The sequence below is a fragment of the Prionailurus viverrinus genome, unplaced genomic scaffold, assembly GCF_022837055.1.
Source record: "Prionailurus viverrinus isolate Anna unplaced genomic scaffold, UM_Priviv_1.0 scaffold_35, whole genome shotgun sequence".
In the NCBI taxonomy this organism is placed as follows: domain Eukaryota; kingdom Metazoa; phylum Chordata; class Mammalia; order Carnivora; family Felidae; genus Prionailurus; species Prionailurus viverrinus.
The window spans coordinates 3,855,898-3,876,516 of record NW_025927605.1 but is presented as its reverse complement, the minus strand read 5'-3'; the positions used below and the strand labels follow the sequence as shown (position 1 = coordinate 3,876,516).

Sequence of the window (20,619 nt, the reverse complement as noted above, 5' to 3'; positions counted from 1 at the left end):
AAAAAAAGAAAGAAACTTATTTGTTCCTGTTCCTTTATGGAGGCTCTAGGAGAGAACAGTTATCTTGCCTTTTCTAGCTTCTAGAGGCTGCACAGGCTCCTTAGCTCCTGGCCTCTTTCTGTCTTCAAAGCCAGCAGTGGGGAGTCTTTCTCATGCGGCATCACTCTGACACTGACTCTTCTGCTTCCCTCTTCCACCCTTAAGGCCCTTGTGATTATATTGGGCCCACTCATATCATCTAGGATAATCTTCCTATTTTAAGGTCAGCTGATTAGTGGCCTTACTTCCCCTTTGTCATGTAGCCTAACATATTCAAAAGTTGTAGGATTAGGATATGAACATCTTTGGGGGCGCATTATTCTGCATATCACATAAGGTAAGGAAAAAACATTAATTTACAATAGTGCCACCAAATATAAAACGCACAAGAATAAATTTAGTTAGAAAGGTAGACTACATGAATAAAATATTAAAATACATTGAAGGACAGAAAACTAGAATAAATGGAAAGATATATCATGTTCTTGGACTGAAATACTATATCCATCACTATAAACATGTCAATTATCTCCACATTAATTTAACTTAGGTCCCACTAAACTTATTGAGATCCTCCCAATCTCAAAAATGTGATTTTTTTTTAACCAGGCAAGATAATTCTGAAGTTTTATGAGAAAAGTTAATCAAATTTGAATAGCCAGGAAACTTCTATAAGAGGAAGCCCCAGAGAGACTAGTTCTTCCTATTTTGAAGACTCACTAATCAAAATACTATAGTATTGATGCATGAATAGTCAGACAGATCAATAGAATAGAATAAGAGGTCTAAAATAGACTTCCAAACAGACTGGAATTTAGTGTATGATAAATGTGACATTTAAAACTAGTGGGGGAAAGATAGACTATCATATGTAGTTTGGGGACAATTCTGTATCACTTGAGGTAGAAGGCAGGGCAGGAAATGTTGGGATAATGACTCATCCTTCCTAGTAAGACATATTGCAAATTGATAAAAGATTCAAATGTGAAAAATGAAATCATAATTGTGCTAAAAATATGAGAATTCTTTTTATAAAGTTGAAGACAGAAGGCCTTTCTAATAATGACCGAAATAAAGAAACCATAAAAACTTATAAATCTGACAACATCAGATAACTTTTACATTGGTACAAAACACAACCTATAAAATTGGAAGACAGATGACAAACTGGGAAGGTATATTTGCAATAACTCCATAGACAGTGACCAGAAAGAAAATACAACAGGCACTTAATTTACAAAGAACCTTAGAAAAAATGCTCAATGTCACTCATTAAGAAGAAATGTAAATTTAAACTACACTGAGATTTTATTTTATCTTTCTCCCTATCATACTGAAAAAAAAAATCACAGTTTGGTAACAAATGTACTGTATACAGCCTCTCATTTATTGCTGGTGGGAGTATAAATTCATACAAGTTACTATACTGCTACTATAATCAGACAGTGTGATATTGGCATAAGGGTTGGCAAGTGGATCAGTGAAATAGAATAAAGATTCTAGAAATCGTCTCACATACATATGGTCAGTTGATTTTTGACAACGTTTCCGAAGTAAGTCCATGAGATAAGGATAGCCTTTTCAATAAATGTTGCCGATCAATTAGATAATTGCGTACAGCAGAGATCGATACATCTTGAGCTGTACCTCACACTCTATATAAAAATTAATTCAAGATGGATTAAATACTTAAATGTGAAGGTTACAGGTATGGAACTTTTAGAAGGCAACATGGAAGAAGATCTTCATAACCTTGTTCAGACAAAGACTACTAGCACATGGAGAGCACTAAACGTAAAACAATGAATTTGACTTCATCATAGTTAAAGTCTTTTACTGATCAAAATATACCACTAAGAAAGAGAAAGGACAAGCCACTGGCTGGGTGAAAATATCCACTTGAGATATAAAGGACCTTCCCTTTGACACAGCAGTATCATGACTAGTTCTATGCCCAAGAGAAATGAGTGCGTATGTACACAAAAAGACTTGCATAAAAATGCTTCTAGCAGTTTTATTCTTAATGGCACCCAAATGGAAACAAGCCAAATGCTCACAAACAACACAATGGATCAACAGACTGTGGTATATTCATAGAATAGGTTAGTAACTTGACAACAAAAAGAATGAACTATTGGTATTCACAATGACATGGATGAACTTCAAAAACATGTCAACCTGGGTCATCTGGGTGGCTCAGTTGGTTAAGCGTCTGACTTCAGCTCAGGTCATGATCTCATGGTTCATGGGTTTGAGCCCCGTGTCAGGCTCTGAGCTGTCAGCACGGAGCGTGCTTCGGATTCTGTGTCTCCCTCTCTCTCTGCCCCTCCCCCACTCGTGCTCTCTCTCTCTCTTCCGCGTGCTCTCTCTCTCTCTCAAAAATAATAAACATTAAAAAAATATATATCAACCTGAAGAATTTAGGCACAAAAGGGTACAAACAGTATGATTACATTTATATTAACTTTAAGAACAGGCCAAACTCTTCTACGGTGTCAGGTATCAGAATAGTGGTTGTCTCCTCACGAGGGAGGTGAGCTGACTGGGAAGGAGCATGAAGGAACTCTCAAGGTCGATATTTCACATCTTGATGTTCTAGTCTATGTCTCGATCTGGATGTGATTACATGACTGTGTATGGTTTTCAAGTTTCATGGAACTACATGCTTTCCACCATTGATACGTTTTCTTGTATGAAAATGAAATCCCTTGGGGCGCCTGGGTGGCGCAGTCGGTTAAGCGTCCGACTTAAGCCAGGTCACGATCTCGCGGTCCGTGAGTTCGAGCCCCGCGTCAGGCTCTGGGCTGATGGCTCAGAGCCTGGAGCCTGTTTCCGATTCTGTGTCTCCCTCTCTCTCTGCCCCTCCCCCGTTCATGCTCTGTCTCTCTCTGTCCCCAAAATAAATAAACGTTGAAAAAAAAAAAAAAAAGAAAATGAAATCCCAGTGAAGTATGGTTAACATAGAAAGTTAACATTTGATAGAGCTGTGTAGCTCTGTGAATGCTTACCACTTTATTCATGTACTTGAATTACAAATGGGTCATTTGTAATTTCACTTGTGAAAAATGGAAGTCATAAATGTGCTAAGAGAAAGCATAAGAGAATTCTTTTACAAATGAAGAATGGAGGAAGGCCTTTATAACAGTGACTCAAAATCAAGAAACCACAAAAAAATGGACAAATTTTGCTTCACAAAATAACAGCATTTGAAATAGTAATAATTTTAAAAACGTGTAAACAGGACTGGAAGGAAAGATATCTAAATGTTAAGAGTGGACTTCTTTGCATTTTATAATTATTAATGAGAGTTATTTTCTTCTTTATGTTTTTGTACACATCCCACAAATTGGCTGTATCACTTTCAGAATCAGAAGAAGAGTTTGACATGGGGCACCTGGGTGGCTCAGTCTGCTAAGCGTTGACTCTTGATTTTGGCTCAGGTCATAATCTCACCATTTGTGAGTTCGAGCCCCCAGTCGGGCTCTGCACGGGCAGCCCAGAGCTTGTTTGGGATTCTTTCTGTCCCTCCCTCTCTCTTTGCCCCTCCCCTGCTCGCACATGCTCTCTCTCTCAAGATAGATAAATAAACATTAAATTTTTTTTTTAAAAAGAGTTAGACAACTATTTTTGTTATATCTTTGTTTTTGTACTCTTTTCTCCATCTTATCACTTCTCTTCTTGTGTATCTCAGGCAGTGATTTTCCTTCGTTGCATGGCTGACTGCTTTATTTGTGCTCTGGAGCTAACTTCTCTTTGTTTCTTTCAGGACCACATTTCATCAATTATGTACCCTTTTCTTGCATCTTGCACATCTTCTTTACTACTTGATCAATTTTCCTTTCCCTGTAAGCATGTTTGTTACAGATGTTAATATTGTCTAACTCCTAGCTATGTAGCCACTTTGGCTTTGAAGGCAGTGTCTTTCCTTCATTACCCATTTTTTTGAGACAGCAGTGGGTATCTATCTGTTACCATCATTTTGCTGCCACCAGCTCATTTGTTGACTTTGCAAAATCTGGCTAACCTATAAGCACGATATGACGTAGCCTATCTTGAAGACCTTCTTTGTCTGCCTTAACATAATACCATTTTCCGGTGCAGAAATACCCAGCGCTTCCTAAGAGCAAAGTACAAATTCTTGATTGCCAGGCAATCAAGACTTGCCATAGTCTTGATCCAGCTGACTGTACTTCACATCCCATGGCTCCTGTACCCCCTGCATACACTCTAACCAAACTGTATTCCTTGCCATGCTCCAAGCTCTCCTTGCTTTGTTTCTCCAGGGCGTATTTATTGTTGAGGTTCCCTCCATTTTTCTCCATCTAGGTGTTTCAAGGCTGCTCTGGGAGAGAATCCAGGGCTCACCCATATTTGATTCACCTCTCCTTGGGGGCACAGGGGAAGATTACTCTTTCCTGTCCCCTTGCAGTTAGGAAAGGTGTAACCAGGGCTTTAATCTTTAGTTCAAGAGACTGGGGAGGCAGCATGTTCCAGATGCTGGAAGAGCAAGTCTGAGAGTGATAGAGAGGAGTTCCCTTCACAGCATTGTCCTGGCTGGAGCCTTCTGGGAAAGGGGCAGTGCAGGGGAGAGGAAGGATGGGCTTTAGGTCCAGCCTGAGATGAGTAGCTGAGATATAGGGAGGGAATATGGCCTCTGTGGGGCCAGCAAGGAACCCATGAATTGTAAATACTAAATAGATACAGTGAGGAGCCTGTGTCCTCAAGTCATGAATGCTTCTTGCATTTAGAGCAGGCAAATTTTGAGGCCGTTGTTTTGCCTGAGTGTCCTCATGGTGGGCTGTACTCAGAACCTAGAATGCAAAGTTTTGTGCTGGTTCTTACAGATGAGTGATGCATTATATTTTATTTTATATTTTTATTATTTAAAAAAGATTTTTTAATGTTTATTTATTTTTGAGAGAGAGAGAAAGACAGTACATGAATAGGCGGAGGGGCAGAGAGAGAGGGAGACACAGAATTTGAAACAGACTCCAGGCTCTGAGCTGTCAGCACAGAGCATGATTCGGGGCTTGAGCTCACAAACTACGAGATCATGACCTGAGCTGAAGTCAGATGCTTAACCGACTGAGCCACCCAGGCACCCCATGATACATTATATTTTAGATTTTACTTTTTATGCAACACTAGGTGCTAAAAATACAGGCATCTTATTTAGTGCATTATTAAAGCTATGAAGATGTTGCATTATTAACTAAAATTAGGATTCTACTAGATTTTACCAAGAAAGGCCTTAACTGTTTTATCCAAAAGTACAGTGGCCATTTTTCAGTGTTTGACAACCCAGGGGAATGCCTACTTCATATGCCCACATGGAAAAAGATGGAATTCCTCCAGTTTGGAGGAAGACTTTTTTTTTAAGTTTATTTATCCTGAGAGACACAGAGACAGCATGAGTGGGGGAGGGGCAGGGAGGGAGGGACACCGAGAATCCCAAGCAAGCTCTGCACTGTCAGCACAGAGCCTGCCTCCGGGCTCAAACTCATGAAACCATGAGATTATGTTATGACCTGAACCGAAACCAGGAGTCAGATGCTTAACAGACTGAGCCACCGAGGTGTCCCTGGAGGAAGGCTTCTGAGGGCTGTTTTGGGATATCACAGTTTTCAGTGATGGAAATCTTTCCTCTTTGTGCATAATTCACTTAATGTGACTATTTATCATCATCATTAGCAATTACTTTGTTGTGGGGTGTTTGGTTAACTATAGAGCTCACAATGATCCAGATTTGTATCAATGATAATTTTGGTCTATACTTTTCGAATAACCAGATTTAAAAACATATTTATTGCCATGCAAATATGAATCTATTACACTACTGCAAAGTAGACGTAATTTAATGCCCCTAGGATTTTAGAAGTTTTTATCATTGTTGGAAAGTAGAAAGGAAAGACCATTTGGCCAGTGAAAGTGTACTATGGTTAAAAAAAAAAAAAAAAAAAAAAGAAGCTGGAGTCCTCCCACCCTAACACCATTTAGAACAGGCAGACTAACCCAAGAAGAGGTCAGATCTAGAATTAGCCTATGTCTTTAACATAATATTTAGTGCAATACTATGCCAAAACTAAAAATAGTTATGAAAGGCTAAAAGTAACACATGAGAGTCCCCAAAGTGGTTATTCTATCTTAAGGATATTTTCCTACTTCAGTTCCACTTTGATTTTGCATTAAGCCAAACTGGAAATATTTTTAACTCAGAAAATAAAAATAGATTAGTGAATCCATACAAAATGTTATAGATCGAGAGAAGGTAGTCATGTGCATTTTTCTGAGAGGAAATTGGATATAGCTTGTTGGGAATTATTACAGATGCTGAATATTTGCTTTGCCATAATCTTGACCAAGGCAGAGAAGAAACCGTGGGAAAGTCTGAGGGTGGGTGGATGGCAGAGATTGATATGGTGGAAACCTCTGGGTTAAAAACCACTATGTGTTTTTTAAAAGAACATTTGCATTTTGAAACAATTACAGACCCACAGGAAGTTGCAAAGATGGTGCATAGAGGTCCCATGTATCTAGCTTTCTCCTGTGGTTATAGTGGTTATATCTTGCTCAGCTATAGTTCAATTGTAAAGTCAAGAAGTTGACATGGATACAATGTGTATATATATACATATATATATATATATGTATATATATACACAATGTGTGTGTATGATGTGTATATTTCTTTCACATATGTAGATTCATGTAACTACCTCAGCATTCATGATACACAACTCAAGATACGCACCATAAAGATCTCCTTCATGCTGTATTTGTTTTATGTGTAATTTCTAGGGTTTTTAGCCAAACTTAGGAAGAGGAACAAGGAAATGTACATCTATTTCATCTTCTGGAAGTGGAGTTCTCTGTTTTGCTTTTTTATTTATTTACTAAAAAAAATTTTTTTAGTGTTTTTTTATCTTTGAGAGAGAGAGAGCACGCGCGCAAGTGGGATGGGGCAGAAAGAGAGGGAGACACAGAATCTGAAGCAGGCTCTAGGCTCTGAGCTGTACTGAGCCATCCAGGCACCCCTCTGTTTTGCTTTTTAAATGTATGTGAATAATTCTTCTTTTTTTAAAAATTTTAATGTTTATTTATTTTTGAGAGAGAGAGAAACAGAGTGCAAGAAGGGGAGGAGCAGAAAGAAAGGGAGACACAGAATCCAAAGCAGGCTCCAGGCTCTGAGCTGTCAGCACAGAGCCCGACACAGGGCTCGAACTCATGAACAGTGAGATTATGACCTGAGCCGAAGTCGGACGCTCCACCAACTGAGCCACCCAGGCACCCCTGTGAATAATTATTCTTATACAACCCAATGTTCAATAACAGACCTATGTACCTTATGGTATTTTATGCAGCCGTTAACATAATGGTCACAAGACAATCTTATATGTTTATTAGGATTGAAAATGCTTACATGACATAGTAAAAAAATATGTTACTCAACTATGTGCATATGTAAATATGATTACCACTGTATGGAAAAACCTATTGTAAGAAAGAAAACTGTTAAGTTCCCAAGATACCGAGAATGGATATTTCGGGTGTGGAATTATAACTGATTTTTTTCCCCTTTCGTGTGCCAAATTGAAAAAAAAAATGGAATCTTGAACTTTTGTAATTACAAATAAAATAAAATTTATTCCTAAAGTTCCAACTGTCTTCCAAGATATATGACATTTTGCATTGATTAGTTAACCTGTTTGTAATTGAGGAGTTAAAAAACTATTTTCAGCTTTGGTTTGTGCAAAATCAAACTGTCGGCATGGGTTTAGGCAATTACCTTGGCATCACATGGTTATTACATCTGCAGTAATAAGCCACAAAGTTTATATTTACCATGCAAAAAAAAAATGGAACACATTTTATTTGGAGATTAGCAAGAAAGCTTTATAGACTCCTAGAATATCACAAATAAGCTGGCAGGAGAGGAAATGATAAAGCAGAAATATACTGAGGATGTTTAGAGGACAAGTTCAGGATAGAAACCCTTTTTTAAAATTTTATTTGAGAGAGAGAGAGAGAGAGCATTAGCAAGAGGGGAAGAGGGGCAGAGGGAGAGAGAAAGAATCTCAAGCAGGCTCCACGCTCAGTGCAGAGCTTGACTTGGGCTCAATCCCACGACCCTGGGATCATGACCTGAGCCGAAACCAAGAGTGAGACACTCAACCGGCTGAGCCACCCAGGCTCCCCAGGATGGAAAACCCTTCTTGACTTTCAAGTTTGGATGTCTCTGATTGAAGCCCCCATCTCCTTTCCAGGACACTGCTGGCTTTGAAGGCTCCATCCGCTGCGCTGGGGGTTTAGCATTCACACACAGCAGTTTTCGAGCGTGCAAATCACATACGTGGAGTATGGCTCACAAGTGTTGTCTGACGTGCTTGTGGTAGAACATGGGTGACAGGGAAGCCTGTGGAGAAATTTGAACTAAGTTCAACAGGGGAAAGCTGGATAACATTTCAACTCAGAAAAGATCGTGCCCAAATCTGCCACTCTTTGAACGTTCTTTGCAGAATAACATTTGACTTAAGCCTATTTTATGCCTGGACCCAGCATTGTCGCTTCATGCCCATTGCAGCTGTGCCAGCTCAATACAACTATATGTATTTACTTCACTTTGCAAAATGTCCTCTTATGCATTTGGTGGGAGGCAGGAGCCAAGGGAGATCTCCAGCATGGAATTTTATGTGTGATACTTATTCTGCTTTAGAACTTAGAATACTTTGTGAACACTTCTAATATCGTGTGATTAGCCTCAGTCATGGTTGTTGTTGTTGTTTGTTTTTTTGTTTTTTAACTCTTGTAAGGAGATCCTTTAACACATTAGAGAGGTTTGACCTTGGGCAGATCTTGGGGAAACAGGATTCTCCTACAAGAGCCTCTTTGTGACTTGGGGGATTTTGAGAATAAACGTGTGGAACTTGCCTGCTGTCCTCACTCTCAAGGAGACCCCGGTACGTGTTGATCTCACACTCCAGCCGGGCCTTTGTGTCCAGCAGCACCTCGTACTCCTGGTTCTGCCGCTCCAGGTCACAGCGGATCTCCGCCAGCTGGTTCTCTACGTTATCGATCAGGCACTGCATCTGGGCCAGCTGCACGCCGTACTGGGCCTCAGTCTCCGCCACAGTGCATTCCAGAGATTCTGTCTGCAGAAGAAGTGTACTCAGGAGGGCTGTATAACATAATCCCTGGGATCAGAGTGCCTGTTTCCAAAGCCTTGCTCTACCCTAGTGTAGCCTAGTGACATTCTGAAAATTACTTAGCTTCTCTGAGCCTTAGTTTTATTCTATAACAAGTGGGCAATGCAAAGTACCTATCTCCTAGGAGGGTTGTGAGGATTAAATGAGTGATATGTGTAAAGCATTTTGAAGAGTTCCTGAAAAAAAAAAAACTTTAAAAGCTAGGTAAGAGTTATTACTAACACCCCCAAGCCCACTGCAACCTTCAGTATACTGAAGTTGGGTATCGACTTGAGGCAGGGAGGAGCCATATAGTGGGAGTTAAGAGGCTCTGGGATTGAACCAGCTGGATCCAGCTTCCACTTTTGCCTCTTAAAAACTGCATGATCCCTGCAACTTAATCTGAATCTCAGTCTTCCTCATCTGTATAACGGGCTTAGTAAAGGGATTTATCCCATAAAGTAAGGCTCTCACAAGATGAATGCACAGCTGTCATTCACCTAGTCTCCATAGGGCCTAACGTGGCACGGACAGGGGTGTTTGACTGGAACTGGCTAGTGTTATCTTCAGTGCACGGTGTCCTCATTGCTTGGTGAGGGTCGGTGGGGGGGGGGGCATTCAGTGAAGGGTCCAGTTGAGATGTGGATCCTGGGAAAGTTTAGGATAGTGGTAGAATACAGAGTTTGAATACCATTGTTTTCTATGATGGTGAGCTTGGAAACCTGGCCCGAATCAAAAGAGCTTCAGAGGCGCCTGGGTGGCTCAGTCGGTTGAGTGACCGACTTCGGCTCAGGTCACGATCTCACGGTTTGTGAGTTCAAGCCCCGCATCGGGCTCTGTGCTAACAGCTCAGAGCCTGGAGCCTGCTTCCGATTCTGTGTCTCCCTCTCTCTCTGCCCCTCCCCCACTCATGCTGTGTCTCTCTCTGTCTCAGAAATAAATAAACATTAAAAAAAGATTAAAAAAAAAAAGAGCTTCAAAACCCACTGGAATGCTCGAGTGCCTTTGGCTCAGAGGTTCTGTTCTCATTCTGCTCCTGCTCTTCCCTTCTCTCCCTGTCTCTGGAAGGTGCTGCAGGATCACACTCAAGCCCAGAAGGGACGGTCAGGGCATCCCGTTGGGACAGTACAAGCTGTTGACCTATCGCTTCTGCCCCTAGCTCAGTAAACAGCAGTATTTAGGAAAGGCAAGGAAATATACTCCTTGCACATTGGAAATGGAGACTTTCTGCCACATGAACTGTGGGGCTCTCTCCTCGGGGTTTGGAAGAGGGGATGGCATCTCGGGGCCTGACTCCTCAGTATGTGAGTGGCATACCAGGCTTTGCTGTGCTTGGAGCTCAATTTCCAGAGCGTTGGCTGTGCGTTTCAGTTCCAGGATCTCTGTCTGGCAGTCCTGCAGCTGCTCCGTGCTGCACAGCTGCTGCTGATTCAGCTCCTCTGTCTGAAACACAGGTGTGATCAGAGGACCCAAGTAAGACAGACACCTGGAAGCCTGTCACCTTCCTGCTCCAGGAGCTGACCTGAACAGCGAACCATTCTTCCACATCTCTGCGGTTGTTGGCGAGCACCGTTTCATACTGACAGCGCATCTCATCCAGGACCCTGTTGAGGTCGACGGTGGGGGCAGTGTCCAGCTCCACGCTGAGTCGGTCACCCAGCTGTCCGCGAAGCAAGTTGACCTCCTGAATGGGGGAATGGAGTCAAGAGTGTGACAGGGTGGGTGGGCGGGGGAGGGGGGGATTCACTTTGACATCCCAAGGGCATCACATTTCTGTTTTGGGGGAGAAGTGAGTAAAAGTGTAAAAAATCTAAAGGGATTTAGATTCAGTTGCTTGGGTTGCAATCTCTTTTCGTAGCTCAGTGTCTGCATCTGCAAATGGGTATAATAATTTTACCTTTCCCAGAGACTTATTGTGAGAGATACGAGTTAATGTTTATAGAAAGCACTTATGAAAGCCCTTGACACATAGGAAGGTCTCAATAAATGCTATTATTATCATCAACCAATGCTCAAAGGGGAAATATACTATATTACATCTTTCAGCTTTTCACCCTTTAGCCTCATTGATGTGAGATAATCAGATACTTCATATTTTATGATTTTAAAAAGTTTATAGGTACAGAATATTTTAAAAATTTGGCCCAAATATTGCATAAGATGTTATCCCCTTTTTGAAATGGCCTTCACACCCTGTGTTTATCGATAATCCAGATTTTCAAACCTTATAGGTTAGAGTTAGGTGAGCCATAAAGCCTCCAAGGAAGGCTGTTTGTGGGAGTTACCCCTTCCAGACAGCAATGACAGGTGGAAAGTTTGGTTCATCCATGTGGCACTGGCCAGGGCCATTTCACATGTACATCCAGAGACATGACATGCTGCCATGATCAGGCCCAACAGCATTAGTGCCCTGAGTACTTTTGTTCCAGCATGAGCGGTATCTGCCCAAGTTCGATTTAGGTACACAACACGGACTGTATCAGTTTGATTTTGTCCCTTCTACATTTGTTCAGCAATTTTGCCACTTTCCTCACCTCTTCGTGGTTTTTCTTAAGGCAAAGGAGATCGTCCTTCAGAGACTCCACGTGGGCCTCCAGATCGGCTTTGCACAGAGTCAACTCACCCAGGATCCCACGCAGGCCGCCAATGTCCGTCTCCAGCAGCTGGCGAAGAGACAGTTCAGACTCGTACCTTTCACGGCAAAAGAGATACAGCCAATGCTTACTTGGCTGGAGACAGTGCTGGGGATGCTGGGGAGTGACAAGAGGACTCAAGGAAGCCACATCCCAAATAATAAATGTGAGTTTTGTGAGCATTCTTAGCTTTAAAAAAGCTTATAGAGAGAATATTTGTGGTGTGTGCACACGCACTTGTGTGTGTGAGACAGAGAGAGCGAGAGAGAGAGTGAGAGAGAGGCAGTCATAAATTATTCCCAAGTTCAAATTCAACTTACTTTGACCTAAAGTCATCGGCAGCCAGTTTGCAGTTGTCAAGCTGAACAGCAAGTCTAGAATTCTCTGCCTTTGTGCACAAGATCTGGGAAGGAAGGTCGTTATATGTAATAGATGGCCCTTTGAAAGAAACCTAAATATCTATTCATTTAACAACTATGCCATTATTTATCTTTTAAAAGTCTTTATAAGAAAGTATAAAATAGCTTTCAGCCTACTTCTCTTATTAGACATGTCACTTCATGAAGAGACAAGCAGGACCAATTTATAAAAGAAAAAGACAAAAAAGGTTAGTTTTTCAATGGCCTAAGACATTTTGCAATATTCCTTGACAGTTGAACTCTGATTTTTCTCCATAAGTGGTTTGTATTATGACTCTATCCCCACTCCATGAAAATAAAAATTCAGCTGTAAGAAAATGATTCCTAGGGTGAAATTATGTGATTAAAACGACATTTCAATATCTATGTTAAAATATAAATATAAACATCCAGTGTTGCATACAGAATTAACTTTGGGTATAACACAGTTTTTCCTTACTCTCTGGACGATGAAGGTAAAATCTGGACATGAGAGAGTTTATTATGGCCGTCAGGGATTACTGGTGTCTCATCCCCAGGGCTAATGCTGACGTTTCCTGACTTTCAGCCCACCACCCTTTCCTCTGGGTCACATTACCTCCTGAAAAGTCCCCTTTCCCTGGGGGGACTTCCAAAGAAGCCTCTTTTAGTATAAAGGTGGAGCAAATCCCAGATTGGAAGGGTGGAACATTAGGGCAATGAGACACCAGACCTTTTGCTGGAGATCTTCAATGGTGTCGAAGTAACACTGATAATCGGGGCACACCAAGGGGACCTCCCCTTCACACTGTTCTCGGATCCTGCACTCCAGCTCCGCGTTCATCTCCTCCAGGCCTCGCACCTTCTCCAGGTAGTTGGCGAGTCTGTCGTTCAGGAACTGCATCGTCTCCTTCTCGTTGCTGTTGAACATCCCATCCTCACACCAAGCACCGCTCCCCACCAAGCACGGAATGTGACAATTCCCAGCCAAGTAGCACGGTGTGACACAGCCAGTTGCCAAGCGAGACCCAGATAGGAAGCTAGGGGTCTGGCCTCTGGAGGTGGCTTGGGCGCTGGGGAGGTGAGTGGTTTCCATGGAACAGGGTGAAGCGAACACACAGTCGGAAGCTGTGGCACAGGATTCAGAGGAGCAGCACGTAGGGGAGCAGTCCGAAGGCATCCTATCGAACGAAGAACCAAGACTAGTTGCAAAACTCCGGCTGACTGGCTGCCGAGGTCTCCTTCCCTCCTGAGACTTTTATACAGTCCCCCAGATGGGTATTTACGGAACAGACCGGATGTTTTCCTTATCACTGTTGGTGGCAGTTGTCATATGAACACTCATCAGGGTTGTTTGTTTGCTGAGGAAGACTTTTATGCTTCATAAAAGAGGCATAACTTCAGGTTACTAAAAAAGGACACTATTTCCATATGCCAATAGGATAAAATGTTTGGTCCAGAATAAAATCTTCTTAGGAAGCGCTGTCCGTTTGGCAGACTTTGGAAAGATGGAGAAAATGTGGCCCCTCAGTAATTATAGGTACAACTCATTACAAATAACGAAAACAATATTCCCACACATTTTGATCCTGGGCACTGGAAATTGTTTATGTATCCTCTTAAAATTCATATTACATCTCATTAAATGCCATTTATTTGTTTGTGCCACCATCATAAAAATGTTCCCTGTAGTTAGCAGTCTTTTCAACGCTTTTTATGGTCTTGCTGTGCTCAGATGGTGGAGGGGTGAGGTGTGTACTGGGTTTAAAGTGTGTGTGTGTGTGTGTGTGTGTGTGTGTGTGAACCATGTCTACCTGTGCACACATTGAAAAGTCACTTTATGTAACAGATGGGTACGATCTGTGCCCTCCAGGCCAAAAGGCAAATTGGTTATCAAGATCTGGAGTTGTGATCTATGATTTCCGGAAATTTCCTTGCTTTCTCCACATTTCCTATGCCTAATTTTTATTTATTTAAAAAAAAATTTAAATATTTATTTTTGAGAGAGAGAGAGAGAGAGAGAGAGAGACAGAATGTGAGTGGGGGAGGGGGAGAGAGAAGGAGACACAGAATTGGAAGCAGACTCTAGGCTCTGATCTGTCAGCAGAGCCCGATGTGGGGCTCAAACTCACGAGTCTCGAGATCATAACCTGAGCCGAAGTCGGACACCCAACTGACTGAGCCACCCAGGTGTCCCTCCTATGACTCATTTTTAGATGCGAGATATACTTTTTTTTACCTGTATCTATAATAAGAGTGAAATAAAATCTCTAAGTTACAATCTTTTAATCTCTTAGGAAACTAAACCCTCATTGGTTACACTTCAGAATAGGGGCAAGGGAGCTACAGAAGGTTTACTTCTGAGATGGAATCTGTTTTGTCTTATTTCCTTTTTTTTTTTTTTTTTTTTAGTTTTTAACTTTTATTTATTTCTGAGAGACAGAGTATGAGTGGGGGAGGGGCAGAGAGAGAGAGGGAGACACAGAATCTGAAGCAGGCTCCAGGCTCTGAGCTGTCAGCACAGAACCCAACACAGGGCTCCAACTCATGAGCCTCGAGATCATGACATGAGCCAAAGTCAGTCACTTAGCCAACTGAGCCACCCAGGCGCCCCTTATTTACTTATTTTTTAAGGTCACAATTTCATAAAAATTTAAAATACTGGAACTGAGGAATAAAATTTTATAATGTGAGTTCCAGATCAGTGGTTCCATTGGGTGAAACCCCTGCTGCAATACCGAATGGATAGGGGTTTGAGATTTTTTGGATTCTGTCTTGAATTTCATCTCCATTATGGAGCATAATCTCTTTCACTTTGCTTGGTGTAATTGTGGCATTTATTTCATTTTCAAAGGTGTGCAGAGCAAATTACCTCCAGAATCGTTAACATTCTTATAAGAAAAACCCCCACTATCCTGACAAAGTGAAAATTTTCATGATCCAAAATAAACTTAATTTTTTTTTTTCTAACTGTGAACACTAGGTAGCTGATAATGGAAAGACCAAAACCAAAAACAAACCAAGAGCTCTTAAATAGATGGATTTAAATAGTGTCTTAGGATATATTATTCTCCCATCCAAGTACTAACCAGGCACGACCTTGCTTAGCTTCTGAGATCAGATAAGATGGGACACCTTCAAGGTGATATGGTCATGGACTCTTAGGGTTTATTATTCATTGAGCAGAACTGGGTTTGATTTTAGGGATTCTCTTTACATTTCAACACTTAATGCTAAACGTTCTTAGCGTGCTGATGGTATGATGATGCTGTTCTGCAGAGGACATGAGCAGGGATTCAAAAACATATTTGAAAAATACAGATCTCCGAAGGAAAATTCTGATTTCCACAGTAACCTAATGAGTCAAAGGAAAAATGTGTTTGAAGAGAACCATATCTTGGTTGTCTGTCATTGGTTTCAGTTAATTAAAATGCAGCAATGTGCCTTTCTTTTAAAGTAACTGCAGGGGGGTGCCCTGGGTGGCTCAGCTGGTTAAGTGTCCAACTCTTGATTTCAGCTCAGGTCATGATTTCACGGTTCATGAGTTTGAGCCCCACATCGGGCTCTGTGCTGACCACACAGAGCCTGCTTGGGATTCTCACTCTCTGCATCTCTCTCTGCCCCTCCCCTGCTCATGCTCTCTCTCTCTCTCTCAAATAAACTTGAAAAAATAAAGTAACTGCAAGTAAAAATAAGTATTTCCTTTTATATTGACCTAGTTTCTATTTGTAAAATGTTGATTTCTGGTTATGGGATATATATATATATAGAGAGAGAGAGAAAGACAGAGAGAGACAGAGACAGAGAGAGACAGAGACAGAGAAAGAGACAGAGAGAGAGAGAGAGAGAGAGAGAGAGAGAGAGAGAGCACAAACATGCAGGACTATTTATTTGGGGCTTGATTAATTAGATAATGTTGTATGACAATCAATAGCCTTAGTTCCCATCTTAGAATATTGAAATTGCCCAGAATTCATTAAAAAAAAAATTTTTTTAACGTTTATTTATTTTTGAGACAGAGAGAGACAGAGCATGAACGGGGGAGGGGCAGAGAGAGAGGGAGACACAGAATCGGAAGCAGGCTCCAGGCTCTGAGCTGTCAGCCCAGAGCCCGACACGGGGCTCGAACTCACGGACTGCGAGATCGTGACCTGAGCCGAAGTTGGACGCTTAACCGACTGAGCCACCGAGGCGCCCCCCAGAATTCATTTTTATGGCATATCATCCTCAAAAGAAGGGAACATTGGGAATAGAGAAAAATAAACAGATGCCATTAAAGGTCATGATACAATAGCATCATTGTTTCTTCTTGAAATATGCCCATACCTCAGAACATCCACTTACTGCTGCCACACTCGCTGATGTAAAATACAGATCTATTTTTTCTGTCAGTCTCCACCTCTGAAATCCAAACTTCCTGCCTTGACAAATACGACCCCTTTCACTCTGGTGCCAATTTACCCTTCTAGGCTAATTTCCTGATACTTTGTCTCACAACCCCAAACTGTAACCTTCCTTCCTGCTTTGTAGGTGGTGTTTCCTTGGTCCACTGTTCTTCTGTACCCCGCCCCCCACAAACCCACATGTTAAGACAGATGAAGTGCCACTCAACTGCCTCATGTTGAGATGGGGCTTTCCCCACAGCATTTGCACATACCTCCACTGTCACATGTGTTACATCCCTTTTAAAGGTTTCAGTATTTTTATGTTTCTTGGTCTTTTTTCCCTTTTTGGAAAATGTCTCTTTTTTTGAATATATATTTTTTAATGTTTATTTTATTTTGGAGAGAGAGAGGGGGAGAGAGAGAGAGAGAGGGAGAGAGAGAGAGAGAAAAAAAAGAGAGCGAGCACTAGCGGGGGAGGAACAGAGAGAGAGGGAGACAGAGAATCCGAAGCTGTCAGCACAAAGCTCAGCCTGGGCCTCGAACCCACAGAACACCGTGAGATCATGACCTGAGCCGAAGTCAGATGCTCAACTGACTGAGCCATCCAGGCACCCCAGAAAATGTCTCTTTTAAGATAGGTATATCTTATTTGTCTTCTTCTTATCCTCAGCACTTGGGACATAATATAATAGGCCTTCAGTAAATGTTTGCTAAAAATATAAGCCTTTGGCTCAGTAGAGGTTTCTGTTTTGACACATAATTGCTTACAAAACAATTGAAAGCTAAAGGGCAAGGAAGGTTAGCAGAGGACAAAGAGCAATGTCCTGGTGGTCATAATGGTTACATTTTATTCCAGTTCCAGTGTTGTTACTAACTAGCTGTATTGTCTTCATCTAGACCTGTAACTCCTTTGAGTCTTAGTCCTTGCTGTAGGGAAAAATAGTAACCTGTCACTTCTTCTTCTTTTTTTTTTTTTTTTTAATGTTTTTATCTATTTTTGAGACAAAGAGAGACAGAGCATGAGCAGGGGAGGGGCAGAAAGAGAGGGAGACACAGAATCCGAAGCAGGCTCCAGGCTCTGAGCTGTCAGCACAGAGCCTAATGCGGGGCTCAAACTCACTGACTGTGAGATCATGACCTGAGCTGAAGTCGGACACCCAACCGACTGAGCCACCCAGGCACTCCTGTAATGTGTCACTTCTACATGGAATTGTCAAGGCATAAACAACCTGCATATCTTTCACTTTATAAAAGTAGTAAAACTTAATGGCAGTGTAAGGTCTCCAGCTGATCCATCTTGGTTCGCAATAACTCCATAATTGTTAAGTACCTATTCTTTTTGTTCCTCCTATTTTTTTCAGTTGAGATGAAATTTATATATATTGAAATGCAGTTTTGGCAAACACATGTACCTATGTAACCCTCACCCCGGTCAAGATATCTGACGTTTCCAGGATACCAGAATGTTCCCGTGTGTCATTTTTCACTCAGTGCCCACCTCCCAAAGGGAAACAACGCTCTGATTCCTTTTACCAGAGATTGGTATTCACTATTCGTGGGTTTCATAAGTAAAATCACAGGGTGCATCCTTTTTGTATCTGGTTTCTTTGGCTCAACATCATAGTTTTTATTTCATCCCTGTTGTCACGTGGACCAGAAATACAGTATTTTATTTTTTTAAAGTTGCTGAGGAGTATTTCATTGTATGAATATGTTGCCATGTGTCCTTTCTCCTTTGGACAAACATTTGGAGTATTTCTTACTTGGGGCTGTCATGAATAAAACTCCCATAGATATTCTTGTATATATATTTTTGTGGATATATATTTCATTTCTTTCGGGTAAATATTTAGGAGAATCATTGTGTCATGGAATAGAAGTAGAGCTTCAAAATGTATTTACTTAGTATTTTTGTTTATATTATAAAGTGGTTTATTATTTAATTTAACTTAATTTTTAAATTTTAGATAGAGAACACAAGTAGGGGAAAGGGGGGGAGAGAGAGAGAGAGAGAGAGAGAGAGAGAGAGAGAGAGAATCCCAAGCAGGCTCCATGCTCAGTGTGGAATCCCAACACAGGGCTTGATCTCACAACTGTGAGATCACAACCTGAGCTGAAATCAAGAGTCAGACACTTAACTGACTGAGACACCAGGCACCCCGATTTATTTATTTTTAAAGTTCAATTTATTTAAACTAAAGAACCAAAACAAAACAGTTCACCCATTTTTTTCTACTTCCCACCTCCCTACCTTTGGGAACGAATCTGTTCTCCATAACTATGAACTTGGTTTTATTTATTTATTTGTTTTTGATTCCACATATGACAGATCATATGGTATTTGTCTTTCTCCATCTGATTTTTTTTTTTTTTTTACTTAGCATAATGCCCTCGAAGTTCATCCATGTTACTGCAATGGGAAGATTTCATTCTTTTCTTATGGCTGAATAATATGCTATATATATAGGTTGTTTCTATTTCTTGGCTATTGTAAATAACGCTGCAATTAACATGGGAGTGCATATATCTTTTTGAGTTGATGTTTTCATTTTCTTCAGACAAATACACAGAAGTGGAATTGCTGATAGTTCTATTTTAAATTTTTTGGGGGGAACTTCCATAGTGTTTTCCAATTTACACCATTTTACATTCTCATCAAAAGTGCATGAGGGTTCCCTTTTCTCCACATCTTACCACCACTTGTTATTTCTGATCTTTTTGATACCCGCCATTTTGATTGATGTGAGATGGTATCTTGTTGTGGTATTGATTTGCATCTCCCAGATGATTAGTGAGGTAAACATCTTTTCATGTACCTATTGTCCTTTTGTATGTCTTCTTTGGAAAAATATCTATTCAGATATTCTGCCCGTTTTTTTTAATTGGATTGTGTCTTTGCCATTGAGCTGTATGAATTCTTCATACATTTTGGACATTTGCCCTTATCAGATATATGATTTGTAAATATTTTCTCCCATTCAGTAGATTGCCCTTTCATTTTGTTGCTGATTTCCTTTGCTGTGCAGAAGCTTTTTAGTTTGATGTGTTCCCACTTGTTTGCTTTTGTTCCTTTTGCTGTGGGAATCAGATTTAAAAGAAATCATAGTCAAGACCTATATCCAGGAGCTTACTGCCTATGTTTTCTTCTAGGAGTTTTGTGGTTTCAGATCTTATGTTCCAGTCTTTAATCCACTTTGTTTTATCTTATTCCTTCATTTGGAAGATATTCCTCTGTTTCTTCATCTTGCTCAACTTTCCGTGTTGGTTTCTATACAGTAGACGAAAGAACCACCTCTCCCAGTCTTGAAGGAGTGGCCTCATGTAGGAGCTGGGCCCTGTTGTTCAGCCCTGCCCAGGCTCTCGATTGTGTCTCCAACCTCTGTGCTTGTCCAAGTAGCCTATTATATTTTTAATAGCTCCCAGCAGTTGAGGATGTGCCAAGACCTGTCAGTGCCCCAAAGGGGAGGAGGGCCTTAGCATCTAGATTCAGGCTGACTGGAACCAGACTCTTAGGCATTAGCTCTTTAAAGTATGCAAATAAATACAGTTCTGTGGGACTGTAAGCATAAGCCCCTCTGCCCACCAAATCCAGGTGATCTGGAGGTTTCCTCTGGGTAGCGGTCACAAAAATAGGGGCTAGAGATGAGTGTATAAACCCATTTCTGGGTCATACCACTGAGCCGAAGCAAGACAGAGGGAAACACCAAGATGGTATTCATAGGCTATATTCCTTGAGAGCTGCTCAGCACTAAATGTGTGACCAGCCTGGAGCCTTGCCCTCAGGCTGACGCTCCAGGATAAGCAAGCAGCCTCCTCTTCACAGAAAGACTTGGGGGTGTGCGTTGTCTACGTAGTGCCCTTGGGGTGGCAACCTGCCGAGCAACATCTCCCCAGCCGCCACAGTCATGTGGGATGCAGGAACCCAACACCTCCCCCACAGCCAGGCAATCAAAGGATGTCCCTTGGACAGCAGCTACAGAAACAGGAAGGCACCAGGCAAAAA

At 41.3% G+C, this 20,619-nt stretch overlaps 1 protein-coding gene and 1 long non-coding RNA gene across 2 annotated transcripts in view; one reads left to right on the top strand and one right to left on the bottom strand.

Annotated features, from left to right (window-relative positions):
• LOC125158668 (uncharacterized) overlaps positions 1–14,119 on the top strand; it is a 151,258-nt gene extending 137,139 nt beyond the window's left edge. The window contains exons 4-5 of the long non-coding RNA XR_007149452.1: positions 10,676–10,939; positions 11,777–14,119. This is a non-coding gene — a long non-coding RNA (uncharacterized LOC125158668). The remainder of the gene's footprint in view (positions 1–10,675; positions 10,940–11,776) is intronic.
• Positions 8,168–13,411, bottom strand: KRT40 (keratin 40). Its single transcript, XM_047845991.1, has 7 exons — positions 12,965–13,411; positions 12,175–12,257; positions 11,756–11,912; positions 10,744–10,905; positions 10,539–10,664; positions 8,968–9,188; positions 8,168–8,452 (listed from the first exon to the last, which is right to left on the bottom strand). Exons 1-7 carry the CDS (start codon positions 13,409–13,411, stop codon positions 8,353–8,355), a joined length of 1,296 nt encoding a protein of 431 aa, XP_047701947.1. The 3' UTR covers positions 8,168–8,352.
• Positions 14,120–20,619: the final 6,500 nt, after the last annotated feature.

Excerpts from the sequence above, each read along its gene's own strand:
- KRT40 (XM_047845991.1), bottom strand. The coding sequence starts at position 13,411 with ATGCCTTCGGACTGCTCCCCTACGTGCTGCTCCTCTGAATCCTGTGCC. Across the intron at positions 10,906-11,755 it reads TTAAGAAAAACCACGAAGAG|GAGGTCAACTTGCTTCGCGG; the intron begins GTGAGGAAAGTG and ends TCCCCCATTCAG. Across the intron at positions 10,665-10,743 it reads AAGAATGGTTCGCTGTTCAG|ACAGAGGAGCTGAATCAGCA; the intron begins GTCAGCTCCTGG and ends CCTGTGTTTCAG.